At 45.4% G+C, this 17047-nt stretch overlaps 1 protein-coding gene across 4 annotated transcripts in view; it reads right to left on the bottom strand.

Moving 5' to 3' along the window:
* The window catches only part of KDM2A (lysine demethylase 2A), a 103595-nt gene extending 91484 nt beyond the window's left edge, over nt 1-12111 (bottom strand). For 2 of the 4 annotated variants that reach the window (XM_060019364.2, XM_060019367.2), the window contains exons 1-2: nt 11102-11902; nt 9768-9891 (exon numbers count right to left, since the gene is read on the bottom strand). In XM_060019364.2, the coding sequence (XP_059875347.1) occupies nt 9768-9809 (42 nt within the window). In that variant the 5' untranslated portion in view covers nt 9810-9891; nt 11102-11902. Of the gene's footprint in view, nt 1-9767; nt 9892-11101; nt 11903-11998 lie in introns of those variants that run through there. The other 2 variants (XM_060019365.2, XM_060019366.2) reach the window with 2 other exon arrangements.
* Nucleotides 12112-17047: the final 4936 nt, after the last annotated feature.

Below are 17047 nucleotides of genomic sequence, written 5' to 3'. Positions count from 1 at the left end.
CTCTTGTTGCGGAGCATGGGCTCTAGGCACACGGGTTCAGTAGTTGTGGCTTGCAGGCTCTAGAGCACAGGCTCAGTAGTTGTGGTGCACAGGCTTAGTTGTTCTGCAGCACGTGGGATCTTCCTGGACCAGGGTTCAAACCTGTGTCCCCTGCATTGGCAGGCAGATTCTTAACCACTGCACCTTGAGGGAAGCCCTTCCTTTATCTTACCCACCCAGAAAGAGTCCCTTTTTTTTGTTTGTTTGCACACTGCTCATCTCCAAGAGCATCTTTCACATAGAATAAGAAATGTGAATGGGTCCCTCAGGAATTGTGCAACATGGTAGCACCATCCCCATGTCCTAGCAACCCCTGCAATTGTGATGATCAAAAGAATAAGATGATCAAAAGACAATAAACACAGAGGTACATTGGAAATGATTAAAGTCCTACAATACAATCACCGTATTTATGAATATACATTCTCTTGAAGTTACTGTCAGAAACAAGAAAGGGTTGGCTAGATTACTGCCCTGACACAAAAGACTTCGTAACTTCTGTGATCCAGGGATATAAAGAGATAAATTAAGGTTGGGGCTACCTTAAATTCACACTGAGGGCCACAACCAGCTCATGAGGTTGTTTCTCAGGAATGGCCATGGGTTTATTCAGCCACATGGTAATCAAAAGTATTTCAATATTTGTTCACATCAACACCCACAGCTTTTAGCTCATTTTTTGCTATCCTTCAAAGAGAATACCAAAAGATGATTTATTGTTATAACTTAACTATTCATCTCAAGACAGTGAGTACTTACTTTGGTTGCCCAAATCAAGTGATCTTAGAATAAGTTTAAAGGAATAATAAAGAAATCTGCAACTAGGTTGAGGATTTGCCATGACCATGAAGTTACTTTTGCAAAAATTCAACAACAAAAAAACCACTTCATGCTTATTTGGGCAAAGCCCTGAGAAAAACAATCTGAGATGCTTTCAAGATGTTTTGTGTTGGACTTAAAACTCTAAGATTAACAGCAGATAATCAGGATGGAAACCTAGAACCCATCTACTGGATAGCTCTCTTTAAATCAGTTTTCAATCTCACCCAATTAACACTGGATAATTCTTTGTTATGGGCAATTTGTTTTGGTTTTTGTTTTGGGGGTATAGTTGCTTTACAATGTTGTGTTAGTTCCTGCTGTACAACGAAGTGAATCAGCTATATGTATACATATATCCCCTCCCTCTTGGACCTCCCTCCCACCACCACCCCATCCCACCCATCTAGGTCACCACAGAGCACCGAGCTGAGCTCCCCGCACTATACGGCAGGTTCTGTTGTAGGGAATGTTTAATGGGATGTTTTAACAGCATCCCTAGCCTCTACTCACTAACATACCAGTAGTACTCTCCTAGTCTGACAATCAAAAATGTCTCCAGATATTGCCAAATGTCTCCGGGGCAGGGGGCAAAAATCACACCCAGCTGAGAACCTCTGCTTTAAACAAATCTGTTCCAAATGTCTAAAACATCTGCCCACACTCACTCCTCCCTCTTTCAAAAATTCCTCCCTCTGATCTTCCTGATAATCGAGACTTAATCCCAGAGTCCACCTTAATTCATTTGTCTTTGCTTCCAAAATCCTCAGAAATCACTTAGTACAACTCCCTCAATAAGAGGTCAGTTCTCTTGCTCAAAACTATAGCTGGTAATAGAATTGGTACTAGGACTCTGGGCTCATGATCCCCAGTCAAGCACTCTTTTCCATCCTAACATGCTGGTATCTATCATTCACCAAGTTTTGTCAGTCCTTCACTGCCAAAGTGTCTTGCTTCTATCTCTTCCTTTCCATTTCTACTATCTATACCCCAGAGCAGTAGTTCTCAAACTTCTGCACACAACAGAATCACCTGGCTTGTTAAAACACAGATCACTGGGTCCCAAACCCCAGAGTTTCTGATCCACCAAAAGTATGAGGCAGGGCCCAAAAATATGCATTTCTAACTAGTTCCCAGACATCCAGATAATGTTTACCTTGCTGGTAAGTGGACCACACTTCAAGAACCACTGCCCTAGAGTTCAGGTAACCTATCACCTCAAGAGGTAATCTATTTCAGTATTCTTCTAGACACCTCCCTGACTTAAAATTACAAAAATATTACTCGTAAAAAAAACATTTTGATCAAATTAGTGTTCAATTAAAAACAAACCACAGCTTCTAACGGCTATTTTCCATACCTGGCTTTCGTAATTGTTTAAAATGTGTTCCCTACATTATCAACACTACCTCCCAAACAAATCTTCTACTTTAGTCCTACTAATCTATAGTAAAGCTTACGCTCTCTTTAGCTCCTACAAGACCACCCTCTTCCCTCCTCCTCTCTACCTACCTGAAGGAGGCTTCACCACTGTATTTGCCAAAACCACTCATTTGGTCACTATCTGCTGCCTTTTATCTTTATGCTTTAAGTTTTTACCAAGTACTCACAGATAGAGAAAACCCCCAAGAACCTAAAATTTAAAACAGAAAACAATGATATGAGTGACATGCATAAATAAAAGGCTTGACATATACACAAACTGCATGAATATTGCTATTTTAATAGATCAAGTGCAGTCAGTTCAAAGTTCACAAAAAAGAAAGAACGTGCCAATTTTTAAAAAACATAATCAAATGTTAGCTGTCAAATATTTGTAGCTATCTCATTTAGGCTATTAAGCAGATATTTGTTAGGAAAGAAACTGTAACAGTAGCCTCAAAAAAAGATGAAGCACTCAGTTTACAACTTCCTACAACAGGAGTACCTATCATTTGTTTTCTGTATGAAATACACGGCAAGAGAGATGATAAGGTGTGAAAGAAGAAACACAGGGTTCAAAGTCTCGTTCCACCCCTTACCAACTTTGTGACCCTGGTCAAGTCAAGGCAGCTCCCTACGCCTCCATTACCATGATAAAAAAAATTGAGGTTGGGGCTTCCCTGGTGGTGCAGTGGTTGAGAATCTGCCTGCCAGTGCTGGGGACACAGGTTTGAGCCCTGGTCTGGGAAGATCCCACATGCCGTGGAGCAACTAGGCCCGTGAGCCACAACTACTGAGCCTGCGCGTCTGGAGCCTGTGCTCCGCAACAAGAGAGGCCGCGACAGTGAGAGGCCCGCGCACCACGATAAAGAGTGACCCCCGCTGGCCGCAACTAGAGAAAGCCCGCGCACAGAAATGAAGACCCAACACAGCCAAAAATAAATAAATAAATTTATTTTAAAAAAAAAAATTAAGGTTGGAAACTATACCATCTACCTTACAGGGCTGTTTTGAAGATTAAATAAGGTAACGCATTTGAAAGAACCTAGCCTAGTACTTGACACATGATAAATGTTTATTGAATTTTAACCTCTGTTGATGTGAAAGCACAATGCAAAAACACTATATTATCCCAAAAATGAGATAAAGAGAGCACATTAATAAAACCTGACTAAGGATGTTCATTCCCCAAGAAGAAAAATAAAAAGGAACAGAAAATAAGAATGTTATGTCCCTCTGCATGGTATACAGCAAATGTATCCATTCCCTGACTTAATGGTCAAAACCAAGACTTTTTTTTTAACATCTTTATTGGAGTATAATTGCTTTATAATGGTGTGTTAGTTTCTGCTTTATAACAAAGTGAACCAGCTATACATATATCCCCATATCTACTCCCTATCCCACCCCTCTAGGTGGTAACAAAGCACAGAGCTGATCTCCCTGTGCTATGCGGCTGCTTCCCACTAGCTATCTATTTTACATTTGGTAGTGTATATATGTCCATGCCACTCTCTCACTTCGTCCCAGCTTACCCTTCCCCTTCCCCATGTCCTCAAGTCCATTCTCTACGTCTGCGTCTTTATTCCTGTCCTGCCCCTAGGTTCTTCAGAACCTTTTTTTTTTTTTTAAGATTCCATACGTATGTGTTAGCATATGGTATTTGTTTTTCTCTTTGACTTACTTCACTCTGTATGACAGACTCTAGGTCCACCCACCTCACTACAAATAACTCAATTTCGTTTCTTTTTACGGCTGAGTAATATTCCATTGTATATATGTGTCACATCTTCTTTATCCATTCATCTGTCGATGAACACTTAGGTTCCTTCCATGTCCTGGCTACTGTAAATAGAGCTGCAATGAACATTGTGGTACATGACTCTCTTTGAATTATGGTTTTCTCAGGGTATATGCCCAGTAGTGGGACTGCTGGGTCGTATGGTAGTTCTATTTTTAGTTTTTAAGGAACCTCCATACAGTTCTCCATAGTGGCTGTATCAGTTTACAAAAACCAAGACTTGAGAGTAACACAAACACCGTCGCTTGCAACTTCACAACTTTAAGGTTGTCTTAAAGTCAGCAAAAACCGTAACATGGAGGGTTTAGGACAGGATTTGAGATAGGAAGCTTAAAATTCAGACTGAGCTTTTACAGTTAACTAAATATTTTCTTATCTGTTCTAATGGCTTAAATACTATAAATGTGTTCATGTGGCACGTGTGCTAAGCATAAGTTTTCATTTGTTAGAGCTTAGGCCTTCTGGTTCTTATGTATACTACAGAACCCAATACCCCAATATTTTGCTCATCCCTGTATACCAAACTCTCCTCCATTCTAGTGATCTATTCCTAGCAGTCAAGAAAACTCATAGCAAAGAAAAGTAAATACTTATGAGGGCTTTCAACAATATCAACAAATACTTATTGAGCACTTTCTACATTGCAGACTGAGAGTACTTTCTTCTCTCTTTTTGAGGCTAATTATTGAGCACTTTCTATGTGTCAGGCACTATTCAAAGCATCCAGTAGACACCATAAACAAAAACAAAGTCCCAACTCTCAAGGAGCCTGTACTCTAATGGAGAGATATGCACAAACAAACTTAAGTATGGTAGTGATTAGTGCTCAGCAAAATAAATAAGAGAAAGTAATGGGGCTTAAATACAGCCCTGTATTCTGGGTCCCCAAAATACGGGTAACTGTGGAAGACTGATGCATAAGTATAAAGAATTAGCTCCCTCATCATCTGCATTTTGAATGCCAAAAATGGGCAACAAGTTTTTCCTACATCACCAGGAAGGAGACTGCAACACTCCGAACAATGTACTCCTCCACCAATAGAGACTGACAGTTAAGTCTAATGGAATGATGATAAATAAGCAAATTCAGCAATTTAGACCATCTATAATTTTTTTAATTATTAATAAACTATGGAAAAAATTGCTTAAAATTAGGTTTTTATTTTGCCTGGTCTATTCCTGGGCAGAAAGACCTTAGAGCGGGGACATTCAAAGTGCGACTGTTTGTAAAAGGGATAATCTGTTCATTGCTCCTGAATCTGGGGAGACAATTTTAAGGATGACCCAAAGAACGGTGAGAATATCATAAGGACTCAGTGCCCTCAGTTTCTTGCAACAGATAAATGATTTAGCTATTTCAGAGAGAATCATATGTAAGGCACATTAACAGGATTGAGCATCCAGTAGTATAATAACATCCTTTAGAAAATCTCTTCATCTTAGCATCAAGATTGACAAGCAAGCTGAATTCTCAAGTAAATCAGCATCTCTCCCTTCAGATAACAGCACTAGGCTTAGGTGAAGTCAAGGGAAAAAAATATTCATGTCATATAACTTCTTTTACCCTGAAGTATATTGTCTTCACCTTTTTACATTGATTTAGGCGTTCATTTGTTTCTACAATTGCCTTTGGCAGGGGTCAGTGAATTTTTTTCCATACTAAATGTAACTATACCTTAAGCATTTACTTCAGATGCACATTATTTTGTCCTTGATTTTATTTTTATTGTGCAATAATAAGGATTACTCAGAATTGGTGTGATTTCAAAAACTTAAAAGATCATTGACTACAATTGCTGAGGATTTAACTAATATTTTAGATTAAGAAACTATAAGATATTATGTTGAACATTCCCTATAAACGAACATTTAAATATACATGGCTGTGACAAACATTCAAAAATACTTCAACACTTTGGCTCCTGAAACCAAATGAAGAAAAAAAGTTCTAAAATTAGTACCTGTCCATGTTTCTCAGTAAGGTCCTACATCTTAATTTACTAGAAATACAGAAATAAATCATCATTACCTCAGGATAACCAAATATCCACCCATCACCAACCTGAAGCTTCTATCCCTCTCACTTGAATACCTCCTCAACTATGTCAACTTCCCATGGAGATCTATCTGGCTTTCTTCTAGAAATCCATACACAAAACTACTAATCTTTTCATTAAAAACAAAACAGTGGCTTGTTTAAAAAAAAATCAAAACAGCATTTACCCTCCCTTGTATTCCCTACACTGCAAAATAAGTAAATGTTCTAGTTCCAGAAAGAAGAGCTTATGCCCCAAATCTACACGTACATACCATATTCAAAGGTGTAATTCTCTTCTACATGTAATAGATAAATACTAGTTTGACAAAAGACAAGCCAATTTTTAAAAACTAGCTATGTCTGATTTTTTAAAAAATGGCTTGTCACAAAGATGATACAAACATATCAAAATTTATCTCACCAAATCCAGTCTGTGAACTTGAAATAGCTATGTCAGTTAAAAGCATTAAAAAGGATCTATTCAATCATGAATAATACATATTCTTATAAGTAAGGATACAACTTTTTTTTTTAAAACATAGGCAAAAGATCCTCAATATTAAAGTCACTCTTGTTCTGAAACGAGTTTGGCCTCAGACTGTTAATAGTGGTATACTACATTTTCTCTCCCAAGAGGCTATTTTGAAAGTATGTCACAGAGGGATAACCATTTAGGTTTTGTCCTCTAAAACAATATGGAAGTGATAGCCAATAACACTATAATCAATGCACTAGGTAATTCAATTCGACAAACATATAGTATGAGACCACACAAAGTTTAATCACCAAGCCAAATTAGCACACCTGTCATTTTGTCTCTCTTTCAAACTTTATGTTCCATGGCCAGTAACTGCAAAACAAAACTAAATTCTATACTTTGACTTAAAGAGATACAGTGTTATAGCTACTGTAAAAATTAGCCTTTATGCCCTCATGTCAGTCTTAAAATTCCTCAAATATCTAACTTCATCAATAGAGAATTCTGTAATATAAGCACTTGCCACAGAGACATTAAAAGTTTGGTAGGCAGGGCTTCCCTGGTGGCGCAGTGGTTAGGAATCTGCCTGCCAATGCGGGGGACACGGGTTTGAGCCCTGGTCCAGGAAGATCCCACATGCTGCAGAGCAACTAAGGCCGTACACAACTACTGAGCCTGCGCCCTACAGCCCGTGAGCCACAACTACTGAAGCCTGCGTGCCTAGAGCCCATGCTCCGCAACAAGAGAAGCCACCGCAATGAGAAGCCCGCGTACCACAACGAACAGTGGCCCCTGCTCGCCGCAACTAGAGAAAGCCGACGCACAGCAACAAAGACGCGACACAGCCAAAAATAAATAAAATAAAATAAATAAATTTAGGGCTTCCCTGGTGGCGCAGTGGTTAAGAATCCTCCTGCCAACGCAGGGCACATGGGTTCGAGCCCTGGTCCGGGAAGATCCCACATGCCGCGGAAGAACTAAGCCCGTGTGCCACAGCTACTGAAGCCCGCACACCACAACTACTGAAGCCCGAGCGTCTCAAGTCTGTGCTCTGCAATGAAGAGTAGCCCCCTTTCGCCACCACTAGAGAAAGCCCACACGCAGCAATGAAGACCCAACGCAGACAAAAATAAAATAAATAAATTTTAAAAATAAATAAATAAATAAATTTAAAAGTTTGGTAGGCAGACTGCCATTCAAATTAGCCACCAATATGCTCTCATATCAAAAGTTATGTTATGGGGCTTCCCTGGTGGCGCAGTGGTTGAGAGTCCGCCTGCCGATGCAGGGGACACGGGTTTGTGCCCCGGTCCGGGAAGATCCCACATGCCGCGGAGCAGCTGGGCCCGTGAGCCATGGCCGCTGAGCCTGAGCGTCCGGAGCCTGTGCTCCGCAACGGGAGAGGCCACAACAGTGAGAGGCCCGCGTACCGCAAAAAAAAAAAAAAAAAAAAAAAAAAGTTATGTTATGGAAGGGATTTACACTTTGGATATATATTTTGTCATGTAATTTAAAAAAGGAAAACAGACATCAGTCACCCTAAACTCAAGATTACTACCCAAAATTCTAAGTGAGCAAGATTCTCCCAAAATATTTGCTGTACCCTCTTACACAACACTGCTACAAAAACACATAAACCAAAAGAAAAAATATGCTAGATAAGGAAAAGGTTAATGTGTGCAACAGGTAGCAATCATTTTACAATTAAAAAAAAAAAACTTACCAGGACAAAAATCACAGATTCTTTGGATCTCCTTACCACTACCTCCCTATCTTGTTAAAAAATAAAAACTTGCTTTGAAAGACTGGATCCCAAGATCTCTCAGATATTTATGAAACAGCTCAGCAATTCTACCAGCCTGACGTGATAAAAACGAAAATCCATATAGCAGTAACTAACCAAGAAAAGAATTTTGCAGCATCTTCTTTCTTTTCCCCCCAAAAAACTGAATTCAAGAAATGTCAAAACAAAAATAAATCCTAAACGTACAAAATTCCACTGATGATGTACTTTATTTCTAAAAGTTAAAGATAAAGAATTATAATCTCAACACACAGATTAGGAGACAAGAAGCAAATCTCTGAAATAAAGCTTTGCTAGAACATATTGCCTACTGGGTACACTTGCCAATACACACCACACCTTTTCAACAGTCACACTGGGGCGTGGGGGGGGGTGGGCGGGGGAGAACAGCCTTTTCTCAAAGAGTCTGGACATTATCAGAAAATGAATTAAAGAATCACTCTTTTTTCCTCCAAATTCAGTCTAAAATGCAGAGCCAAATAAAACCAGCATAAATTCCTTTAGTAATTTTCTAGGTCTTTCAGTTCACCAAATTTTACATAATGCATATAGTTCTGTGGCTTTCCTCATTCCCCACTCTACAAATAAAGTCAAATTTCTGAAACGAATATATGGTGAGAATATTAATAAAGCTCTCTTTGACTAGGGAAAACAAAAATCAAATTCTTAAACTCCAGTAGGGAAACCCTGAGAGGAAAGCGGGAGCCTAATGGACAAAGTATTCATATGCACATACAAGCTAATTCCTTCCAAGTCATTACAAAGTAAAAATTTACTTTTATAAGATGTATCATATACATCCCTCCCCAAATACAAAATACAGAACTTTATCAGCATCCAGTATTCTCCCTTCTCTCAATCAATCCCCTTCAACCCTATCAGTGTTAATTTGTGTTAAAAAAAAAAAAATCCGCATTTCCACTCCCCAGCTCAAAGCCAAAAATCTTGGTACACAATAATCTAAAAAAATTATACGGAACTATCCTTCCTCAAACAGTTTTGCCCCTCAAATTTACATTCAAATCTAACGTAATCAATTAGATTTATTACAATGTCAGTATTGCAAAATTAGGAATCCTTGTCACACTGTAATCCATAAAATCCTTTGATTTACAACGGTTTCAGCAGAAGTTAAAAGCTACCTATAAATCCATTTCCAAATAGGATGACTACTAAGACTCTAACTACTTGGCCTAAAATTCAAATGAGATACTAATACACCTTCCCTCCTCTGGTGCAGAGAAAAGCCACCTGAAAAGTTTTAATCACAGTATGTTCACAAATGTAAACAAAATAGTTTTTCTGCTTCAAAATTGGAAAAAAAGAAAAGAAAAGAAAAGAAAAAAAAAGACAAGAAAATACTAACCAATCTCTGGCTGTAACGAATCCTTTCTTCTTCGGGTTCCATCTCTCACTCTTCTGTTGAAATTACAGAAAGAAACCACTCCAGGGCTGCCTTCCTCTTCCTCCTTAGGAACCAGATTGCAACACTAAAGAATAATGATATGAGCAGAGATGAGAACTCATCCTCGAACTCAACCTTCCTTTCCTCGGAATGAAGTGTTTAGGACATGTGTAAGTTAAAGGCTTCCTGAGAAATCTGGTTCCTCTTCATCAGTTTGGGACCTCTCAGCTCTGGGGCAAGTGGTTCCATGTCAAGATCAACATTAATCACATTACAACTGTCTGAGGCCTATAGGCAAGAAGATGTTGGTTTCAGTTCCTTACTGTCGGGCTATACCACTTGTTTCTCCCCACAGGATTACAATACGCAAGGCTCCCCTTCAATGGCAGCATTAGCAAAAAAAAAAAAAGAAAAAAGGAGGGGGGGGACACAGGACTTTTCTCTCTTAGAGAGCTGGCCAGGTGAAGCAGCCACTGAACTAATCCAGATCCTAACCAAATTAGTTCTCTCTCACCCGTAATTAGAAACTAAAGAAAAGGACAGACTAACTATATAAGAAGAGAACAAGAAATTAGGATTTAAATAGACTCCAAAACAATTTCCCATACACCTCTAGTAAATCCGTATGCAATCGTCGCCTTCCTTCCTAGACTCCCCGGATCTTTTCATTCCCAAACCAACCCTCCACCCCAACACAAGATGTGTACAACTCTGAAACAAATTCAAGGGAGTTGCAAATCAGACACAAAAATGTATCAGATCTTTCTGTGTAAAGTAATAAAGATTTTACCTAGAGACGTAAGTAAAATTCATCTTTTCCAAACATTAAAGACCGGTTTGCGCGACGGCCGATCCCTAATACCAAGAAAGGTTTTTCTTTTTCCTAAATATTCTCAAGGATAATGGCTTCCATAGAGAATGCAGATTTTTTTTTCTTTTTTGTAACTACATTAAGGCCACGTTAACAGCATCCTTTCAAAATTGCTACGAGACCACTGGACCTGATGACACAGTTTGCAAGAGCAGTTCGTGGCAGAGCCCTCCTGGAGGAAGCCCTCGCCCCAAGTCGGGAGGGAAACCGTGTTTGCACCCCCTGGGCGAAGACCGCCCGGGCTTGAGAGCAGCCAGGGCCGGAGAGGAAAAATGGAAAATCTCGCCGGGTTCCCCCAGGAAAAGGCGTTTCAATGGTTCGTTCAACCATCGGAAAAAGAAATAGAAACTTTACATTAAGTCTTTAGATAACACAGCGAACCAAAACTTCCAAGGGGGGGGGGCGACAGGAGGGGGAATCTCACCGGGGATTTTGCTCGTGAGTTCTTGTCCAAGTGAGAAGTAAAAGATTCCAAAAACTGAGAGGAAAAATTAAATCCCAAACGTCGTCTTCGGGTTTTTTCCGTGGATCAACCCAGTATCCAGAGGGTCACAGCGACCCGGAAAAGAGAGGAAACAGTTGCTGAATCAAACCTCCTCTTCTGGCTTTGGAGACCGGGAGTCTGAGGCGTCAGGAGAGGGGAGCGCGACCCCTCGGCGCCGAGCCCGGGGCGCCCCCGCCTCCCCCGGGCCAGCGGTCAGCAGCCCGAGCCCGAGCCCCGGGCCAGCCCCGGCCGCGGGGCCGCCGTGCCCTAGACAAGTAGCCGCTCGGCCACCGCCGGAGCCCGGGAGCGGCGGCCGATCAGCTGAGACCGGCCGACCCGAGGCTGCCCGCGCCGCCCCGGCCCCCCGGAACGCGGGCCCCGGCCCCGGGGGGCGGAGAGGGCGGGAGCGGCGCGGCGCGCCGGGCTGGGGGCCCCGGCTCCCCTCGCGTCTCCCCCTCAGCCCGGGCTCCGCGCTGCGGGACGAGCCCCCGGCTACTCCCCAGTCGCAGAGGAGGGATTCCGGGGGATGGGCCCCCTGGCGTTGCCCCTCCTCCCGAAGCGCCCCCTGCCCAGGATAGACGGAGCGGCGACAGGCCCAGCCGCTGGGAAGGTGCTCTGCGAGCCGCAGCCGCCGCCGCCGCCGCCGCTGCCGGGGAGGGGTGTTGTTTCCCTCACACAGGAGGAGCCGCTGAAGCAGCCGCCGCCATTTTGAACCCGTCAGACTCTCACATACACACAGCTCCTCCGCGGCGCACTGCGCAGGCGCCGCCTCCCCACCCCTCCTTCGGCTAGCCTCTCCACCCCCCACCCCCCTTCAAGCCTCTCCTCGCTGCTTACCGCTCTCCGGGGTGCACGTGAACGCGCACGCGTCACTCCCCTCTAACGCGGACACTTTGCCGGCGCGCGCACGCGCGGATGCGTCGGCCTCGAATCGCCCGCGCCCCCGCGACGCCGACGCGGCTCCCCGCCCCCCCTAGCGTCAGCCTGCCCGCCCTCCCGCCGGCCCACCGCCCCCGCTCCCCGTCGGCCTTCTTCCAGGGCTCGGGCCCGGCCCGCTGCTCGCGCCTGCGCGCAGGCCACAGATCCTCCTCCGCGCGCGCCCTGCCCCCCACACGCCCTCGCTCGAACACACACTTCGCCTCTGTGACCCCGCCCCTCGCCGACCAGCTGCGCCGGCGGCCCTCCCCCACCTCTTCTGGGAGGGTGGTGACCCCCCGACCCCCCACAAAGCACAACACCCCCCTCCCCAAGCAGAGGGGAGAAGCGCCCCATTCCCCTTCAACCGCCCTCTGCGCGAGTGAGCCCGTCACAGTCGCACAACCTGAGGGCCGGGCGGCCTGGGCGAGGGCAGCCGTTGCCCGCCTCAAAGCGGGGTCTCCCGGGGTCAGGCTGCTGGGCCCGGCCGGCCAGACTGCCCAGGGCGAGGGGGCGCAGGGAAGGAGCGCCTTCCCGCCGGCTTCCCTCCCCTCACGCGCCCACCGATGGGCCGAGGCCGGCCTGCCCGCCATCACCGGGCAGGCCCTGGCGCCCTCGCCGCGGGGCCAGTCCGCCCTCGGCTCGGGGGCCTCCTCGGTGCAGCAGCCCGGTCCCGCCTCACCCACTCCTCGCCGCTCCGAAGGGGCAGGAAACGGGAGTAGCATGTCTGTCCTGGGCTCGGCTCCCCCGGGGGAGCTCCGGGCTCTTGACAAGGGAGTCCACAGGTACCAGGCGCGGGAGTGGTCGCCGCGACGGCCCGGGGGCGGTGGCGGCCGGCGCGCCCACCGCGGGCCCGAGGCGCCCGGGGAGGTGGCCCTGCAAGCCCCCGCTCCTCGGCCACGCTCAGGTTTCCGCAGCGCCCGTGCCCCCGGCGGCCCGGGTGGGACGTGACCCCGCCCCCGGCGAGTCGGGGCGCCCCCCACGGAGGGGTGCGCGAGCTGTCCCGAGCCCGCGGGCCGACCCCGCCGCCCCGGGCCGCGGCGGGCGCTGGAGGCCCGGCCGGGAAGATGTCTTCTCTCGGTGCGCGCAGCTTCGCGCGAGGGTCAGCGACGGGGCAGCGGCCGCCGAGCCGCGCCAGCCCTGCCCACGAACGGGCTCCCGCGGCTCGACAGCTGCCCGACGGGCTAGCAGGCTGGGGACGTCGACGGAGCCCGGCCAGAGGTATCTGAGCAACGCCATGCGAGCAGCCCAACCGCGATCAGGGCATTTCCCCAGCCAATCTCGTGCTTTGGGGCCCGTTTAAATTATAAATCCCGTAAAGGACCGTGGCTTGGGCGTTAACGCACCCGGGTCAGCTCTGTTGGCTTCACTACACTCTTGCTGAGAGGTGTCACATAGATCTTTTTTCTCCCTGCCTTGGTTTCCTACCTTTTAAACTCTTGATTCCTGGGATCCGGGGATGGAGGAGAGAGGAAGGGCATGGAGTGAATCATATAACTTCCATGAACAACATGGAACTCTTTTAGGAAGACGTTAGAGAAAGACAATAATTGAAATAATGATATCTTCTATTTCTGTCAAGGTTTGGACTGTAGGGCAAAGGCAGTATGTAAACCCAAAGTATCATTATTTATTAGCACATGAGGTTTTTCTACATGCAAACTTGGGGAGCTTTACGGACATTCTCTGCTTTGTCTCACAACATCCTTAGGGGACAAGCTAAAGTGTAGGTACCATTAGACTCATTTCAAAGATAGACACTTGAAGTACAGAAAGGTTAAACAGCTTGCATGACTACTCTAACAGAGAAGAGTTTAGTGCTTTGCCACACCAGACTTCAACTTCTCACAAACAACACAAAAGGTTTGTTAACATGGTATCACCCTCTTGCATTCCAGTCACTGGGAAATATTCTTTATTCTAACACTAGTTTTGTTCAGACTTCTTAGATTTTCAGGGCAAATGAAGAGCTTCACCCAAAATTATCAGGCCTAAAGCCTAAGCCTTTCAGACTACAGTAAAATATATTTAAAAGGCAGCAGTCTTTAACATTGGCACTACCACATGCCATCCCATAGGCATCTGGCTCTCTGCAGGTATAGAAAAAGGCAGCAGCTTGTTTGTATTGTCTTTAAGAAGGAGAGAAAGACTTTTGCCATTGTCAGGCCTCATGGCTATTTGCAAAATAAATGGCTTTATTTCCTTCCCACTCATCCCTATAAACCCATGAGATACTTGGGGGCAAAGAGAGAGAGAAGGAGGTCTCTAGCAGAAACTCAACTTGGTCTTAAGATCCAGGACCCCTTAAAGTAATTAACCGTCAGTGAACTGAGTTGCTCACCTTCAGATAACAGATGCCTCCTACAGGTTTAACTCAGGTGGGTATGCTGGGACGAAACCTAAGAAGGCTTCAAGAACAATAATAGTAATACTTACTTTGAACAGGACTGCGAGTAAAGGTTTGTCAGATTGCAGCCAGCTCTTTTCCAGTTGAAAACTATTTGTTAACTAGTCTGCACTGGGCAACATGATGTTTAAACATATACACGGTGGTTTCTCCACAGGCAGGCTTTGTTAATATTCCAAAGCAGATGTGCAGGGTGAGATAAGAGATAGGCAGATGGCCAGTGATTCCCACCCCCCCAAAATCACAACGGCTCTGGTTGGCAAGGGCATATCATGAGGCTCACTGCTTTGCCCTAAAAGAGCCATTTTCAAGGAGAACAGAGATTGGGGATTCCCCGAGAAGGCCACTAGAACTGTGAACAGCTATATGACTTCACCTGCAGCTGCAGGGAGAGGGGGAGAGTAATAGAGGGAAAGAAGGAAAGAAAAATTCCTTCTAGAAGCATTGAGAAGAGAATCCCTGACTGGAATAAGCTGGTACCTTAATAAGATATTAACAAACCTCTGCTTTCTTGAGCAAAGCTAAGACCCCTCAAATGCTGAGAGTCAAAATTCAGATCACCCACTTCCTTGGAGAGACTTTAGTGAGAGAAAAGAGAACCCTGTAGTCTGGTCAATTAAGTTAAGCTATTTCTGATTTCTCTGCACTCCCTAAATGTTCAGGAGGAAGTAGGGATATCCCAAACAGTGTAGGTCTAAACCGAAATAGAAGAGTTGGTCTTGAAGAGCCCCTGGGAGGTAGCATAGCCAGTAATTAAAAAGTATTGGCATCAAAGACAGAAGGTCTACTCAGCTGGCTACCAGCTAGTCAGTCCTAATGAACTCCTCAAAGCCTGGGTTTTTCATCTATACAGTGGGAAAAATACCTAACTCTCAGGATGAGGTAAATAATGTCTTAAAGCCCAGTGTCTGACACATAGTAGCCATGGATTATGAGTATTTACTGTGTTTCTGACCTCCAGTTTCGAGGGAAGTTTTAAGTACAGATGCTTCACTGTTTAAGCAAATTTAGAGTGTAAGGAGTGACTTACATAGCTTTTCCTCTTTCCTTTCCTGGATCCTAGTCTCTCCTCTCCAACCCCTGGTGTCTCTGATCTCCAGTTTTCTCTTGTCCCTGACTCTGTCTGCCTCTCCCTGATCATCACCTGATCATCCTGAGGTCTCTTTCTTTAAATCATTCTCTCCATCACTCTGCTGCTCCCCACCTGCTGTGCTCATTCCTCTCTCCAGCCATGCCCATGTCATCAGCGGAGTAGACCTTGCTTGCCCACTTCCCTTTACCCATGTTTGGTGCACCCTCATCACGTGCTGTCTAGTTTTGTAACTTAATCATTTCCTGAACATCTTTCTCCACCCCCCTTCACTGGACTGGAAGTTCCTTGAAGGCAGGGGCCAGGCCACATCTGAGTCCCTCAAAAGACCTTCCAAAATCAATATCAGATACTTACCGTGTCAACCCTAGGAGGGATAAAAATTAGGTGTTGGGTGATCGTGAGTTTTAAGGGATAGAAAGTTTTCTTTTGAGTCTGAAAGTAAAATCTGAATTGATCAAGAAAAGAAAGGAAGCCAGAAATGCCCTGCAGATTCTTGTATCATTGAACATCAGTGGCACGTGAGATTCTCTTAAATTTCATGAAACACGGTTGACCCTTTCCTTGGGACTATAGGACAAAAGCCCTCCCTGGCCCAGTCTCTCCTTGCTGCCATTTTCACCAGGCCTTTGGCCTGCTTTTGTGCAGACCCACCTCTCCTGAGTCATGGGGTTGACTGGCTGTGGGGCAGCTGCAGCAGCATCTGGGATCCACCCGCTCTTTTAGCAGCCTTAGCTTTGCCTTGGGGCCAGGCCACGCTCACTTCCACTTCTAAAAGGGAGAATCTTCCTGCCCTTTCCGAGAGTGGGCCTGAAAGATGCTGAGCCCTGTGCCTCACGACACCTGTATTTGGTAGGGGGACGTTTCTGTCACCCTAGAGTTCCAGGGTGTGTTTGCAACCCTGTGCTTGTTTGCTGGCATCTGGTGACGGCTGTTAGCTGTGGGGTGCCCCAGCCACATCCGCAAAGGGCTAGTTGCCTAAACACTTAGGCCTGTTCCTAGATCCTCCCAGAGGGTCTGATCTTTGCCCATCTTCTTCGAAGGCATTCACTGCCTTTTGTCAGCTACGGTTAAGTCTGGTACTGTTTCAGCTGCTTTGTGAGGGGCCTTACCAGATGTGTGCTATTAGTCCAGTCCTGTAACCTATAAGGAACTTCTTTCTTTAATAAAACAGAGATCATGACTCCTGCCCTGTTTCCTCCTAGGATTATTGTGGAGTCAAATGGACTAATGAGCAGCTTCCTATGGAAGCTGGAAGATAATATATTTAGAAAGGATTGGGACTTCCCTGGTGGCGCAGTGGTTAAGAATCCGCCTTCCAGTGCAGGGGACATGAGTTCGAGCCCTGGTCCGGGAAGATCCCACATGCCGCGGAGCAACTAAGCCCATGTGCCACAACTACTGAGCCTGCACTCTAGAGCCCGCGAGCCACAACTATTGAGCCCGCGTGCCACAACTACTGAAGCCCGCACGC

The sequence above is a fragment of the Delphinus delphis genome, chromosome 8 (assembly GCF_949987515.2).
Source record: "Delphinus delphis chromosome 8, mDelDel1.2, whole genome shotgun sequence".
In the NCBI taxonomy this organism is placed as follows: domain Eukaryota; kingdom Metazoa; phylum Chordata; class Mammalia; order Artiodactyla; family Delphinidae; genus Delphinus; species Delphinus delphis.
Note: the sequence above shows the minus strand (reverse complement) of the source record. Positions and strands in the feature narration are given on the sequence as shown.